The sequence below is a fragment of the Phocoena phocoena genome, chromosome 2, assembly GCF_963924675.1.
Source record: "Phocoena phocoena chromosome 2, mPhoPho1.1, whole genome shotgun sequence".
Classification (NCBI taxonomy): domain Eukaryota; kingdom Metazoa; phylum Chordata; class Mammalia; order Artiodactyla; family Phocoenidae; genus Phocoena; species Phocoena phocoena.
The window spans coordinates 33,879,605-33,895,984 of NC_089220.1; the positions used below are offsets into that span (position 1 = coordinate 33,879,605).

The 16,380-nt window shown below is 41.4% G+C and overlaps 2 protein-coding genes across 3 annotated transcripts in view; one reads left to right on the plus strand and one right to left on the minus strand.

Moving 5' to 3' along the window:
• VTI1B (vesicle transport through interaction with t-SNAREs 1B) overlaps nt 1-5,542 on the plus strand; it is a 22,983-nt gene extending 17,441 nt beyond the window's left edge. The window contains exons 4-6 of the mRNA XM_065900311.1: nt 1,831-2,004; nt 3,573-3,634; nt 5,217-5,542. Coding sequence (XP_065756383.1) covers nt 1,831-2,004; nt 3,573-3,634; nt 5,217-5,313 — 333 coding nt within the window. The 3' untranslated portion in view covers nt 5,314-5,542. The remainder of the gene's footprint in view (nt 1-1,830; nt 2,005-3,572; nt 3,635-5,216) is intronic.
• Nucleotides 5,502-16,380, minus strand: part of ARG2 (arginase 2) — a 27,542-nt gene continuing 16,663 nt past the window's right edge. For both annotated transcript variants that reach the window (XM_065900293.1, XM_065900301.1), the window contains 6 exons: nt 13,293-13,470; nt 10,708-10,867; nt 9,759-9,853; nt 9,478-9,582; nt 8,359-8,495; nt 5,502-5,983 (listed from right to left, as the gene is read on the minus strand). In XM_065900293.1, the coding sequence (XP_065756365.1) occupies nt 5,778-5,983; nt 8,359-8,495; nt 9,478-9,582; nt 9,759-9,853; nt 10,708-10,867; nt 13,293-13,470 (881 nt within the window). In that variant the 3' untranslated portion in view covers nt 5,502-5,777. The remainder of the gene's footprint in view (nt 5,984-8,358; nt 8,496-9,477; nt 9,583-9,758; nt 9,854-10,707; nt 10,868-13,292; nt 13,471-16,380) is intronic.

The following is a 16,380-nucleotide window of genomic DNA, read 5'->3' on the forward strand; positions in this document are numbered from 1 at the left end:
AAAATTAACCCATGCTTTCCCTTACATTTATATCAGGATGGCCCAACAGCCCAGATACAGTAGAGAAAGCAGGCTGCTTCTTAAAAAGCGGGCTAACACCTTACTTTGTTGTGATAGAAAGTGAGCCAGACTGACTCTCTAGCCTCCAGTATTCTCATTTATAAAATTAGACTGACTAAGACGAAAACCTGTATTCTCAAACTGTCTAGAGAGCATAGTTAAAGGAATAAAACTTCACAAAGATTAAATTTTATGTGTTACATTTGGGATTATATTCCACAGCACAAAGTAGAAATGGCCTGACCAGTAATGTGGGAGAGAAGTGAACAGGGCCCACAAGTGCAGACTGCACGGATGTAGAAAGGCTAATGGCACAATTTTAAACAAATCCTATTTCATGATACATCCTGAATATAGTTTAAGAGATATTCAAATGATACTAGCCTAACATTCCTGATGTCAAAACTAGAGTATTTGAGAATGTTAAATTTTCAAAATTCACTTGTGAAAGGAGGGTGAGAAAAGGCTGGCAAGTAGAGCTTGTTAAAGTGAGATGAAAGGTGTATAGTGACTTTGGTCATTTGTGACCCAAAAAGCCCTGAAAACAAAAAGGGGCGAGATAATTCCAAATAATAATTTTGCTTTAAAATTATTAGTTTCAGAAACTATTTAGAGATACAAACCACCTGCAGTAGAATTATTGTTCCGAATCTGGGGTTGATTTGTGTGACCTTACTGTTTCTTCCTGCTCTTTCTTAAGCCTAATCAGTTGAAAATCCCCATCTTTTATTTTTCAAAACCCCTTTTCCTGCTGCTTTATAAGCCAATGTAACTGGGATTTATTTCAGCCTTATTCAGTGGTTTCCTCATCCACTTGTTCATATGCCATATATGAACTGAAAAGCCTTCTTGTTGCTCCTGATCTGGGGATGCATATTTTGCCTTCTTGGTGGTGGGGTCTAGTGCTAATAGTCACCTGCTCAGTAATAGGCCTTGTGAGCCAGCCCTTTTTTGAGTGTGTGCACATGCGTGCTTTGAATAGCTGAGAACTTAGAGCTGCATCCATTTCTGTCAGTGGTTATTTCTGGCCTGACAAAGGCTACTTCTGTCCTTATGCCTTCTGTGCTTAGGATTATAGGTGGAATAAAACTTTGGTGGAGATTTAGAAATAGGGTGCTCGGGAAATTAGGGCAGCTTTTTTGGCTCCAGATATTACCTTCCCTGAGAGCAAATCACCAGTGCAACAACTTTAGTTTTTGTTTTCTGTGTTTGGCCTAAGGTGAAATTCTTTTGGAGGCTTACCAAGAGTGTAGCCACTTTTTTCCCAGAATGTGGTAGTGTCTCACACTTTTAAATGAGTTCTATATGTGCTGAAAACAAATAGCTTATTCATGGTCCCTCAATCCTCAATACCAATCAGTGGGCATTTTCAGTGAATTAAACTATTTCTAGGGCGGTAGAGTTCAGTTGGTTTGCTCTCTCAAAATTACAGGCTGTATGCATTTTGGGGAAGCTACTGTACCCCACATCAGGGCCATTGCCTCTCAGAAGTTGCTAGTCCAGAAAGCACATGAACCAGTTCAAATTCATCAGGAGCACAGGGAAAATGCTCTGATGTGTTTAATCCTTTTCTTGCCTCATTTAAGTGTAAGAAACAGTGAATTGGGAGGTATTATGACCCTAGATTGAATCCCAAGTTCTCTTTTAGTTTGATTTGTTAGCATCTTTGGTTGCCTTAAAAGTAATGAAAATTATTGCACACGATATTCCTTCTTATAACTTCATTTATAATGGAAGAAGTATAACATTTCCCTTCCATACTGCTATCAGAATCGGCTACAGCCTCAAAGGGCATTGCTTCTGCAAGGCACTGACAGCCTGAACCGGGCCACCCAGAGTATTGAGCGTTCTCATCGGATTGCTGCAGAGACTGACCAGATTGGCTCAGAAATCATAGAAGAACTGGGGGAGCAACGTGAACAGTTGGAACGTACCAAGAGTAGAGTAAGTCTGAGTGGATGGGGAGAGGGGAAAGTAGGTGGGCCCGTTACACCCTGATGCCTTGCTAGTGCCAGAAGCTACCACAGTTCCAAATTCAGGGTATGACCTTTTAGGTTCTTACTCTTTTCTCTGTCTGTAGTTTGCTTGGCTGAAAGATATCCCTTGGAAGTAATTTTACTTCTAAGATTTAGAAGTCATGGGGGGGGGCAGGGGGGTGGACTGCAGAAATCCAATTTCTGCATTTATTGAAGATTGTCAAATAAGATTGTAGCCACTCCATCCTTTTACTAGGTCCTGTATTATGAATCAGATTTTCATTTCTCATATGTCTAGTAGAACATCTGCTATTCTTAAGAAAGCTAAGATCTCTTTAAGTAGATGATGCTTTCATGTCATTTAGAGCCAAGGCTATTTTCCACATGTCATAAAATAGTACTACTGACAATTTACAGAGGTTCAATTCTGGGCTGTAACTCTTTACTGTTACCTAAGGTAAGGGAGATCATTGTGAGAAGAAAACAAATACTCAGGCCAAATGATGACTATACTGTGGTGTCTAATCTACTACACTCTAAGAGGCTCTGGGAAACAATTCCTTCCTTCCTTTCTGTACCATCTGCAAAGGAATTTTAAAATAGTACAACTTGCCAATGGAATGCTGTATTTTTAAGAGCGTGAGGCAGATCCAAACTGAAAAACAGATACTGTGGGCAAGACTTAGATATATGAGAAAATCATCTGAAATCCCCACACTGATTTTTCCAGCTTAGTAGCTGTAATTCTCCATTCTTAAAATTAAGTCAAAATGATGCCCCCTTCCCTCCTTAGTGAAAATCCACAATAAAGTACCGAATTCAAGTTAAGCTGTAGAGAAGGTAATTTGTTTTACAGATAGATTGTGTGTTTTTTTCACTTCTGAACTTAACCAGGTGGATTAGTTGAACTTAAAAGCTGAGAAATGAGCTGAGAGATCAACTTAACAAGGTCGCTGGGGAACAGGAACAGATGGCAGGTGGGATCTGTTGAAATATCCTCCAGCTATATAGATTAGTAACAGGCAACCAAAAGGGAATAAAAAAGGCTTTAAAAAATATTTAATTCCTTTCACAATTCAGTGTGTCTCTTAAAGGGATAAAGAAAAAAGGAGAAAGAACCAGATCGCAAAAATGGTAGTCCACCAGCCTGCAAAAACAAACATTAACTCAAGAGGCTCTTCTGGAGTTTGGCTGATGAAATTCAAATCTTAAGTTGCTCAGTTACGTCAGTTACTGGCAGGTACACTTGAAGACTTTGTTTTGAGTAGTCAAGGTGAAAGATTAGGCCAGTCCCAGAAGTCTCCCCACAGCAACCTTGGGATGTAATAATTCCTAGGCCTACTTGATGAGTACTAAAGTATATTATCCTTTCCAGTTTCTTCTGTTTATATGCAGAGGCCATCATTTAAATTGATTTGATTTCTGGGAGTTTTTCAACATATACCCCTTAATGCCCACTGTCAATTTAGGAATGTTCAATTCTATAGTGTGTACTTTCGAAAGAAGGGGGAAATAATGGCTATTTTCTCTTCTCAGCTGGTAAACACAGGTGAAAACTTGAGCAAAAGTCGGAAGATTCTCCGTTCAATGTCCAGAAAGTAAGTTTTTAAAATAGTCACAAGATTAATTTCTCTTAATTCTAATATCTTTCAACCAAGAATGTCAAAGCTTTAAACAGTGACTGGCAAAGGTGCTAATAAAGCAGAAGAAATAAAAAATATCGTATAGTTAAATATCCCAGGACAAAGTCCTTTGTTAAAAGTATATATACTGCTCTGATTTAGAGCAGTGGAAACTTTGTCCATTGGGAAGGACTTTTATTTATTTATTTGGCTGCTTTGGGTCTTAGTTGCAGCACGCAGGCTCTCCGTTGCGGCATGCGGGATGTTTTTTTTGTTACTGTACACGCGCTCAGTAGTTGCGGTGCGTGGGCTTCTCTCTAGTTGTGGTGCCCAGGCTCAGTAGTTTCAGTGCGCAGGCTTAGTTGCCCCGCAGCATGTGGGATCTTAGTTCCCCGACCAGAGATCGAACCCGCATCCCCTGCATTGAAGGCAGATTCTTAACCACTGCACCACCAGGGAAGTCCCTGGAAGGACTTGTAATCCCAGCTTACTTTCCTTAGAGAAGACAGCACATGGGAATAGAGCTTCATATTCCTGGGAATAAATCTGTAAAAACTTAATTAGAAAACTTTTCACTGCTACTGCTTCGTATTTGCTTTTGGCTCTGCTTGCCCTTCATGGGAGTCAACCCCTTATTTGGGAGTTCTGTCTTGTTAGTAGAAATTGACTTAAAAAAAATACAAAAAACGTTGAGGTAAGTGCTGACAGCAACAAAACCAGGGGCAGAAAGGAAGTATTGCCACTGAGGCTGAATTTGGGGTAAGTGGGTGTAGGTATGCATGAAACAAACTACAGCCGAGTCATGAAACAAGCAGGAGCGTGAGATTTTCCTAAACGGTGGCAAATTCCTTGTGGAATAGGGAAATACGTTCAGTTTAGAGTGATGAGATTTTTTGTGTTAAGAAAAGAGTATAGGAGCTTCAAAAAATTTACTTTTATAGTAAATTTATAGAGGTACCCATAGAGGAAGAAAGTAAAAAGGGCAAGAAGTTCACAAGAGATTGAAAGGCACTACTCAGCTTCTAGTTAGTTACTTATCCTAAAGCAGGAACCCCTCTCCCCACCCGAGCTGGACTTCAGCACTGGAGTGTCTGTCGCCAACCCTTCTCCTAATGTGTGCTCACAGCTGTATTATGTAATCAATCAGTGCAGCTCTAGATGGTTAGTGAGTTTATATTTCTGCTGTTTTGAAATATGATTCAACCTGATTTCAGAAATGGTGTACTTCTTCATATGTATATTTAATATTTTTCGAACTAGCTGCTCATAGAAAAACTTTTTAAAGTGAAGTACTAACTACCATTTGAAGACATTGTAGAAAAAACATTTATATGCTTTGGTATCTATTGCCCCAATTTTCAATATTTCTGTGAGGTAGGTAGTAATTATTTATAAGTTTCTTTAGCTGGTAATACTAAGTGGCTACGTGATCAAAAATTCAGTCTGCCTCACAGTATCTGGCCTTGGCCCCAGGTCAAACCCCTAAGTATTAAGAAAGAATGGAAAGAAATAGGTTATCCAGACTTCTGACTACATCCCACTTTGCTTCTCCTTGTAGAGTGACAACCAACAAGCTGCTACTTTCCATTGTCATCTTACTGGAGCTAGCCATCCTGGGAGGCCTGGTTTATTACAGATTCTTTCGCAAGCACTGAACCTCCTACAGGGAACGGTTTGTGGACCAGGACTGTGACTCTGTGAATGGTGTTAGAGACGTGGAAAAATCTTACTGTTGCTGTGAGCTAACGGTTCAAGAAGGCACTGTGTAGCCAGACTGTGGGAGGAGGGAGGAAGATGGAAAACCACTTAAATGTGAAGGAACAGCAATAAGACCAGTATGATATACCAAGGTAGTAAATGCTGTTTATGACTTCTTTAAGTTTACATAGTGCTCTAACATATTAATACCCTGTGAGCTTCAAAAAACCAAATACATTTACAGTAGTATTATCGGTCACCAGAATGAAGGGGAAGGAAACTTTACAATTGTGAGAATGCACAAATGTTCTCATTAAGGCAGTACTGACCCAGACGATCATTTAGTATCTGTCACCACAAATGCCTCCCAACTCTGGAATGCCCATTGCGACAGACAGACATGTGTCGCGCACAGTATTTCCTAAATTCTTACACGTTCTTCACTTTCCGATTCATCTGGTGAACTAGGAGTAGGAAGTTGGTCATAGACAATGTGCCCTCCCTCCCTTGTCTGCCCAAAACTTGAAGCAATCACATCCACTGCCAGGCTGGCTGTAGCCTTGGCCTCTTCCTCTGACGCAGCCAACCGAGGATTGACTTCCACAAGATCCAGTGCCGAGAGCAACCCTGAAAGAACAAAGTATGACCAAAAAAACTTCCTAGCTGCTACTTTCAGTGAGAGTCGTCCCACCTGGGTAGAACAAGCTAAGGTAAAAAACAAGTTATTTTCTATAAAATTATCCACCGTCAGGAAGCCCCTTATTCCTCATTCTCTTGGGCATGAATTTAAGTTAAAAACACTCATATACCAGAGTAGGACTGAAAGAAACCTTTTAAGGTAATAAAATCAATTATCCCTGTTCAGTGAACGTAACAGGCATAGCTGACAGGCTTTCCGGTTCGGGTAGGAGCTGGGTCGGGGTGGGGGGTAGGGGGGTGGTAGCAAGAGTTTCCAACCTAGTCGGGAAAATGTGTCATTTCCAGTGTTTCTGGGCCCTCCTAGATGCCTGCCTGTAGTTGCATGAAGAGCAGATCTCTCACATCTCACTAGCCAGAGCACGGTTCCCACTTTTGAACTCTTTTGCTGCATCTGTATCTCTTAAGGCACCATGTGCCCTAAAGTATAGTTATTACTGCATATCTCACTCTCACCCCTGAGCTCTGAGGGCAGGTTCCACTTCGGACACAGTTTTTAGGTCTCCCATCAGACTAACCCAGCATCTTGCACTTAGTCAAGGGAAGACTTGGTCATACTTTAATTTGAACTCCAGTTACCTTCTGTGACAGTTTGGGAACTTGTGCCAAAGGGTTTGAGATGGGAAGATTAGACCAGAAAAGAATCTATCCAGACCTGCCCTCTGCCACCACCCCAGTACATACGTACGTACGTACGTACATACATATATATATAGTTCTGGGTATATATAGTTGGTTATTCTGGATGAAGTTAATCTACCTCCTGCAAGAGTCATCTGAAGAAACTAGCACTGGAGAATATAAGTATCCGAATATTTAGGGCAGCCATAAAGCCTGGAAGCAGGGGTGAATATACCTGTTGGTTTACCAATATTACATTATAGTACCGATACATGTTATGTTCAGTGCTGTTACATCCGCTCAGTGTGCCGTCCCTTATTAGCAATGCAGAGTTCAGTGCGCTGTGCAAAACTACAATGAGCAGGTATGTTACTGTAGCGTTTCCACCAGTCCCTGCCTGCACGTTCATCTGTGTCTGACGGCTTGTGTGTCCGATTTCCACTGACTAGATGTGGACCTTTTCATAGCCCAGAAGTAAATCAAGAGGGTACAAGCTATTAAAAATATATATTACCCATGTTTCTAGACTGTTGCCACCTTGTAAATTAATTTAAGCAAACTGCTTTATCTATCTAGTTGACAGTGTCAGGACAGATAGCCTTTTAGAATAACATTGCAGCAGGGGAGGGAGGGACACGGCATGACCACTGCCCCATCTAAGTGCTAGAGGTTACCAGCCTGTGCTCTAAGTTGTGTTACTGGGAACCAGAATGGAGAATTGAACTTCCAGGTTCACTGGCCAAGGACAATTGACAACATCGACAGTTGTGGGTCTGAGAATAAGGCTATCGTGCCCCTGTCAGATCTGATAGACAAGCATTCTTCTCCTCTCTTTAGTGCCTAAGGTTCTGGTAGGCTCCAGAGCCAGGGAGACCATTTCTCAATTTCCATATCTATCCCAGCTAGTCAAGGGTTTTCTATGGTCCTGGACCTTTCAGTGTGAGGTCTCTATGCTATTTTGACCCCAGTTTCACAAGGTGGTATTGAAGTACCATGTGGTAGTTGCTTAAATTTTGCAACGAGAGGTCATTTAAAGTAGCCTTAAAACCAAAAGCTTTCTGACAGAAATGGAAACTGTTTGCAAATGAGTATGAGTTGTGGGATAGTAACCTCTTGTAGCTACTCTCGATGATCTTGCATTTAGTTTACTCATCTTCTGTCAGCTATTCATCTTCTTGTCAGCCATTCATCTTCCAGTATCCCCCTATTACAGGTCCTATCAAACAAGCCCTAGTATAAGACTTACATGAAAGGACCCAAGGTATTGTCCAGCTTTGAAACATCTTCAAGAGAAGCTTTGACTTGACGTTCTTACCTCCCAATGAACCAACCTCTTAGTGTCAGGCTTAAAATTATAGCTATTTGGCCTTGGCTTTCAGTCTTAATCTGCCTTTATACAATTCAGATGCAAAGAACTGCATCAGCTTGGCAGTTTATTCTTGTATTTATTACATGTTTAAGTAGACAGACAATTTTTTATTCAGTGTTACCTTGGCATATTTTGTTATAAAGCCAGGTCCAAACATGCCTCTAAATGACTGTCCCTTATTAGCCTGACCACATGACTTATAGCTATAGACGTTTAAGCAAAAACAGTGTCGGCAGTGACATAATAGTAGAAAAGATCCCCTGGCAGGCAAGAGGCTTCAGCATATTATGTAGTTAGCAGGTTGATCACTGCTTACCTGTATTGTGTACTTCCTCAGTAATATACATGCCTTCTCGATAGGTCAGTCCCCCTACAACAGGGGTTCCTGTGGCTGGAGCCAGCGTAGGGTCAAATGCATCAATATCAAAACTCAGATGGATTGGCCTTTGTCTTCTTGAAAGGAGTAGAATAAGAATAGTCATTTGGGCTGTACTTGGACATTCGTCCTTCCTACAGTTGCAACTCCTTGATTTTGTTGCTGTTAATCCTAGTACTTTGTTAATACAGCACATTTCCAGATTTCCTATTCTGGAAGCTATTGAGTATGTTAGATGCCTACGCACCACTTCATAATTTTGCCCTTTGCTCTGTTTGCCTTTTGCCCTTTGCTCAGACAGACTAACGCCAATTTGTATTTCTGATTTACCCTGGGCATCAGAGCTCTTACATTAAGAACTATCAATAGAGGGAATTCCTCACTTCCATAGGACTTGGGTTCTGACAGATTGTAGTTTAAGTTGGGTTGATCTAGGTTACAGTTGCAGTTGCTGTTGTACTCTGAGAGAATAACAGCAGCTCTGAACTTAACTCTGAGTTTATGTTTGCAATCTTACCGTCTCCTACTTCTGACTTGTTTAGCCCAGGTGTCCAGTGGCTGAAGCTAACATACAGCAAACACCTATACAGTAAATTATTTGCACTTCTTAACAGCTTAAGAAATGGCATACTACCAAGGTGACAGTTAATCACCCAGAAATGAAGACTCAGCGCTGGGAAAATGTTCTTAACTAGCATTTGATTAGTATTCATCTCCCATCTTTCTACACTACCAAGATTTGCTTAATATAAAACTTTCAGATGAAGCAGTAGTGAGGCTGGAAAGAAGAGGACAGGTGAATGCTTCTCCTCTCAAAAGGTAAGCATTAAAAATGGAAAGAGAAATTCATAAGAGCTGTTTTCCCTCCCAACCCCAGAAGAAAAATATGACCTATATTTCATATTTTCCCGTTCTGAAGTTTTTTATATGTACATGTTTTGCTTTTATTTTAAAAGAAAGGTCATTATCCTCAAGAGACAGGCTAAAGTGTACTGCCCACTGAGAATCTGTCCTGTTCCCTTTGGGACCTAGAAGTAGATATCCATTGTAGTTACTTACTTGCCAATCAGCAGATCGAATGTCTGTTCCATGACCTTTTGGATACCAAGTCGATCTATGTCTCTCATGGAAAAGTACTGGATATCATAATTCTTTAAAATAAAACTGGTGACATATAAAGGAAGGAAGCCTTAGTTTAAAGAGCATTTTTAATCAAATGTGGGGGGGCGGGGGGTTGTCTTCATAGTGACCTACAACAGGTTAAGGCAAGAAACAGCCCATCAAGTGGAACATTAGTGGCCAGGACAGGCCCAAAGCTCAACTCTAATGTATCAACTTACTGTTCAGGAGGATCCACATCTCTTAGTCCAATGTATACAATACTTGGAGAAGAGATGCAAGGTTTGATCCAGGAAAATCCTGGGAGTTGTGGGACCTATGAAGGAGGAATGAACAGGATTCATCAAGGATTCTTGATCTCATCAAGATAGTCCCCGTGTGCTTCCCAGTGTGCTTTCTCCTCTTACCCACAGTATATGGGTAAAGCAGCAGACACACTTGATCTGGGAAGGAACTGATAGAAGTGGAAATGATTCAGAAGGGCAGCTGAAGAATAAAATACCTACTCCTAAGGTGGCCTTGGTTTCTCATTCACTTACCTAAATAGCAGGAATACCGCTGATCAGGCCTTTCCATCTCATTGCACACTACTGAATTGTTTACAGATTGGTTCTTGAGATGGCAACTGGGTTACGTTTCAAGTCCCCAACAACCAAAACGTGAATTCTGCCTAGTGAATAACCTTTGTACTGTCCTGGTTTAACTTGGTCCCTCACTGAGGGGAGGGATACACAGATTCTAGGCTGTGCCTAGCATGGTCTCCCATGTCTTCTGAACAGCCTGGGAAAAGATTACCTAGACGTAATCATGGTTTTACTTGTCTTCTAGACCAGTGGGTCTGAGAATGAGTCCTAGGAGGTTCTTACCAAGAAGTCTTCCAGCTGTAAGTGCATCAGATCACTAGAGTTACTACCCACTCACCACATTCCTTTATTATGAGATTATGATCCCCCCCCTAAGAACAGGGACCATGTCCTAGTCATCTTTATGCCCCCAGCATCTAGACTGTCTGGTCCAAAATAATGTTTGATGAACAAACGAAGGAGTGGTAAGCATTACTACAGCCACCATAAACTCATCCTTCACAGAAATGTTACTGAACTAGACTCTCAAAGCCCCAGGATAACCCTTGCAAGCTGTTCAACGTTCTCTTCATTTCAGCCCACTAACCTTGTCCTGTAGTTCTTTGAGGAGAAATGAAACTGGCTGTCCGTGGAGATTTCCAGATGAAGTGGTGAGGGGTGTATTGATGTCAGCATGGGCATCAACCCAGATCACACAAAGGTCTGGGCAGTGCCGGGCGTGCCCACTAATGGTACCGATTGCCAGGCTGCAAAGAACAAACAGTAATATTAAAGGCCTTCCGCTTGGCAAGCATCACTAACAAATACCTCCAGCCAACACAGCTCACACTGTGTCCTCAGGGCAAAGGCAAGGCCCTAGATTGAGGCTGGATTTGGATGAGACAGAGTCCCTGGGACTGTGTTCCCAAAGATGAGACTTGAGAGAGAGAGACAGGGAGAAATGGAAGGCTCTAAAGATTCAAAGCTGACAACTGGTTATCCTTGTAGTGTGACAGGTGTCATTGCTGCCCCCAAATCCCTTTAATTGGATCCATTAGCCTTGGCCCAGAAAAGGACCCAAAATATTTGTTCAACAGATGAAATCCTGTTAAATGATATGGGCTGTATGTAACAACTCACTAATACTACTTAATACCTTTTGAGAGACCAGGGAGATCTAATTACTTTTAAAGAATCAGTTATATTAACTTGTTAAGGATAAAAATTAGTATTACAGCTGTTTAGAAAGATTATGTGATATTTCCTAAAACAAGTCAAAGTTTTTAAAGACATCAAAGTTAACAGGGCAACCCAATTAAAGACCTCATTAGATCACTGAATAAAGTAGAAGTTTATTTCCATGTTATCGTATATACATTAGCATGGCATGCAAATATCATTAAGTGTTTCTGGTTTTTGCTTTGTCCTTGATCTCCGCTTGCATTAGCCAACTGTCCCGTCTGACCTGTAGGAATATAGTTTTTGAAATTGTGCTTGGAAAGCTGCCCAGGCTTCCTAGGAAGCAAAGAATTTGACATAGATGAGAAATGCAGCTTAAGCATCTTAGGAACTAACTACAGTCATCTTTCCTGATCAGTACAGCCTGAGGTAGCATTTTAAGCTCCATGTCCCACATAGGACCTTTTCGAGAGCTAGCATGATCTGGCGCTAAAAGCACTGGATTAAGTCAGAATATTGGGGGTCTTTCTAGGAAGAAATGTGTGAAATAGGGCAAGACTATCTATCTAGACCGCAGTTTCCCTTTCTAGAAGATAGGGATAATAATCTTAGCCTGTTTCAGCCAGAGTTGGTGTGACGATTAAAGCAGTAGTGAATGTTGTACTATTAAAGGGAGCTGAGTGACCTAAAAATGCCTCTTCCTTTAAAATATTCAACAGCTGTTCAGGTTATACACACATCCCTTCCTTTCTAGAATCTTCCAGACAGCCTAGGTTTTAGCACTGAACAGGAAACAGGGAGCAGTGATAGAGCTGCAATCTAGACAGAAACAAAAGGAAAAGCAAGGATTATGATAATTACAGTAATAAGCAGTCCCCAGATAGTATGCTGACCAGAAGAGAGACAATAAATGGACTTTGAGCACTGAGCTAAGAGACAAGAGATCCACCCTTGGGTTATTTAATCAATTGCAGTAGAGAACCTGTGACTGACTTTCTTAGTCTACTTAAAATTTTATTCTTGATGAGGAACCTACCTGCATTTGCAGTTCCATTAAGTGATCTGAGAAGCTCTCTGAGTACCTCAGGGGAAGTTGCTAGATTAGATCTCAAAAGAAAATTTAATTGCCCATAGAGGTCACAATGGACTTGAATCCCAGCTCTGCTACTTCCTGGCCCTAAGACCTTGGGTAAGTTATCTAACCTCTGTCCCTCAGTGTACCCAGCAGTGAATTAGATAAAATTGTATCTGCCTCATTGCATTATTTTGAGGATTAACTGAGAATATGTATGAAGTGCTTGATATTCCTAGTGCTTCAATGCCATTTTTCTTTTCTACCAAAAAATTCTTCATTACTTAGCTCAAATCACACTTCCCTGTGAAATCTGACTACTCTAGCCTAGACTGATCTCTTCCTTCTGAGATGTAGGATTCAATATTTTTTTCATTCCATGTGTATTTATTTCATTTAATCCTAATAGATCACAAGTTTCCCATAATCCTTAGCACTGCTTGAGAACTCATCGGAACAGTGCTCGATAAAGTGTATGCTGATTCACTGAGAGGAAGGATCTAATGTATTAGCCACCTAGGGAGGCTAATACAATACGGTGCAGGGTAGAGAATGTATTCACATGCCAAGTGGGGCATTTCTAACAAACCTATTAGCAGAAATGCTTTAAAAAAAAAAAAAAAGCCCAAATTCAGCCTATCAATAGATCCCTCCAATTCTCCTAAATAACCAAAATGAAAGTCATGAGACAGTTTTAAGAAAGCTTTCCAAGAAATAAGCATGAAACATACTGTCTAAAAACTTTGCTTAGTTTAACTCTGCACTTATACTACGTGATATTTTCTCCAGTGGTTCATGATCTTAGACATGAAAATACTATGCACGTTATACCCTAAAAATTCGAAAGGGTATTTTACTCAAAATGGGGAAAGTGAGACAAAGAAGCTAATTGATGGGCTGATGCAATCCAGCCCCTCCACCACCCCTGGCTCCCAGCTTACCTGTGGTCTCCTCCCACGGTGACACAGCTGTAGCCACCTGACACTGCTCTACTAACCACCTCTGCTAGTTCCTGGTTGGCAAGGCCCACTGAGCGAGGATTCACTATCAAGTTATTATAGAGATCATCTTTGGGAACTGGGGTAAAACTCAAGTCTCCGAAGTCTTTAAGGTGGCAGCCTAGAAACAGGGATGACAAGATTAATTATAATATATGTTATTACAGCTCTTACTGGCCTGGGCCACAAATAATAACTGTGACAAAGTACACATCATACTTATTGTCATGGTAACTCAAAACGTCACATGACAGTGGCAGGATTCTCCCAGTCCTCCCAGCAATCCTGTGGGGTAGATCCTGTTAGGAACACCATTTTGCAGATAAAAAAGCTGGGTTTTAGAAAGTAAAGCCCAGAAATGTTCACTAACTTAACCTAACAATCACAAAACTGGTAGCAATTTGTAAGACCTCAGATATCCCTGAGTTACAGAGTGAAAATGAAATACCGAGAGGAACTGGCAGGATATTAAGAAAATTAAGTATTGTTAATTTAGGACAAAGAAACATACTTAGGAATTTTCACATTACAAACTTTTTTTTTTTTTAAATAAAAGGCCAGGGCTTCCCTGGTGGCGCAGTGGTTGAGGGTCCGCCTGCCGATGCAGGGAACACGGGTTCGTGCCCCGGTCCAGGAGGATCCCACATGCCGCGGAGTGGCTGAGCCCGTGAGCCATGGCCGCTGAGCCTGCGCGTCCGGAGCCTGTGCTCCACAATGGGAGAGGCCACAACAGTGAGAGGCCCGCGTACCGCAAAACAAAACCAAAAACGAAAAAAATAAAAGGCCAGTCTGAGGACCTAAATATTTCTTAATTTTAGGATGCTTTAACAGTTATTACTTACAAGATCCCAAACACTGTTCCAGCTGCTCAACAGAAATTCTTAAGCCTCACAACAGTCCTATTGGGCAGCTACAGTATGCCCTTCTCTAGCTGAGGGAACTGAAGCAAGGTCCCAAGGTCACACAGTTGCTAGGTGCCAGAATCAGGATCCAAATTCAGGCCGTCTGCCGCAAAGTGTGTATTCTTGACTCTGCGGTTTCTATCTCAACGATTCTCTCTTGATTCTGACACTTTAAGAACTAAAGAGTCCTCTCCAAGGTACTTCCCCGGTGGTCCCGTGGGTAAGACTCCGCACTCCCAATGCAGAGGGCCCGGGTTCGATCCCTGGTGGGGGAACTAGATTCTGCATGCATGCCGCAACTAAGGAGTCCACGTGCCACAGCGATAATCCCGCGTGCTGCAACTAAGACCTGGTGCAGCCTAAATAAATAAAATGAAAAAAAAAAAGAGTCCTCTCCAAGGAGCCAACAAGGTGGCAGAAGTGGAGCAGAAGCAGCAGTGGACCTTCTGCAAGTTCGTCCACTTTGGTGAGCACCTAGACCAGGCACTGGACCTGTTGACACAGTGACACAGCTGCACAGTGCCCTGCGGCTGTGGCAGAAGCACCTGGGCAGGGCCAGCCTGGGGGCACGGCCCACAGAGAAGCTGTAGGTGCTGAAGATCATCCTGCCCAGATGGTGGGCGTGCAAGACCTTCACCCAGGTGGAAACCAAGCCCAAGATTATTGGCCACTACCTGGGCGAGTTCTCTATCACCTACAAGCCTATGAAGCACAGAGCCACCCACTCCTCCTGCTTCATCCACCTTGAGTAGCCTGTTCGGCCAGTAAAGGCACAGACTTCTCTTTGAAACAAACAAACAGAATGAACTAGTGGTATATTCTGACAGTAAGCTGTACTATTTTCCCACCCGGGTTTCACATATTCCAGCAAATTATGACATTAGTCACTACATGTTAATCTTTAGTGTAAGTACCAGTCTTTCAATCTTAACCACTTATATCAATAAATTGGTTGGATTTAGGGTGAGGACTAAGTAATCCAACACTACCAAAGGATTTGCGCAAACAGAACGTTAGCATAGATTGTATTCTTATGGGCCTGTTTCTCAAACTAGAATCCAGGTATGTTGAGGGGAGGGGCAAGTGGTCACAGTATAGACATCTGAATGTTTGCAGAGACTTGTATTAAAGATTTGTATTAAGACTAGCACAGACCGATCTTGAATATAAATTGTACAGTTTGAGCTTTACCTCTTGAACCCAAACTCAATCCAAAGCCAAACTTCTGAGAGAATGTAGAGATTTGAGAAGCAATGGTCTGGAACATAAACCCAACCGAGGGATCACCACCAAGATCTGGATGACTAAATAAGAAGGAAAGGTACTGAAGGTAGAAGAACATGAAAACAGGCCAAAGACATTGAGAACCAAGAGAAAAAATAAATAAAACATCTATAAAAATCTTCTTAAAATCTTTTAAAAAGAAAAAAGCCACGAGTAACATCACAATGCATTTTACTAAATCTCGAAATATGGAAGGACACTTTAGATTTAAGAGAAATGAAGCTTTAACTTTCAAGTCAATATCAGGTCTTGCCATTGTTGCACCACAGTCTTGAGCTGGACAGATTTGAATGGCAGTGCCTATACTTGATGTCTTAACTTCCATATCCATATTTATCTCAGCATCTCTAGGTGCAAGATGCCGTGGCTTGACTGGCGTTTTATATTAGGTGTATAATTAGAAAAGGTTTATAATCTAATTGAATAATAATGTTAATATTAATTTTTGAAGGCTAACTCATTTAATCCTTCCATGACCAATAAGAAATACATGTGAATTAAAGTGATCATCCTGGTGGTTAAGTGGTAGAACTTGGGGAACACCAAGTCCAGTCATGGAATCTAGGATGTAGACTTAGATAAGTATGACAGAAAACAGTACAAACTGGGCTATTATTTACTTATCAGAATAAAGCTGCAGAAAGCTTAAAAAGGGAACTTAAGAGAATTTGATAGTCTTACAGCAACACTCGCCATGGAAGAGAGACTGAATTTCATAAAGGTATTTTGGTCATTAAACATATAACTCTGTGGAGTGAATCACCAGCTTAATTCACAGCCTGGATGGTGGGTTCCAACTCCTTGCTCACCAAACAGCCTTCTGCTTATTCACTTAGTTTCTCAGT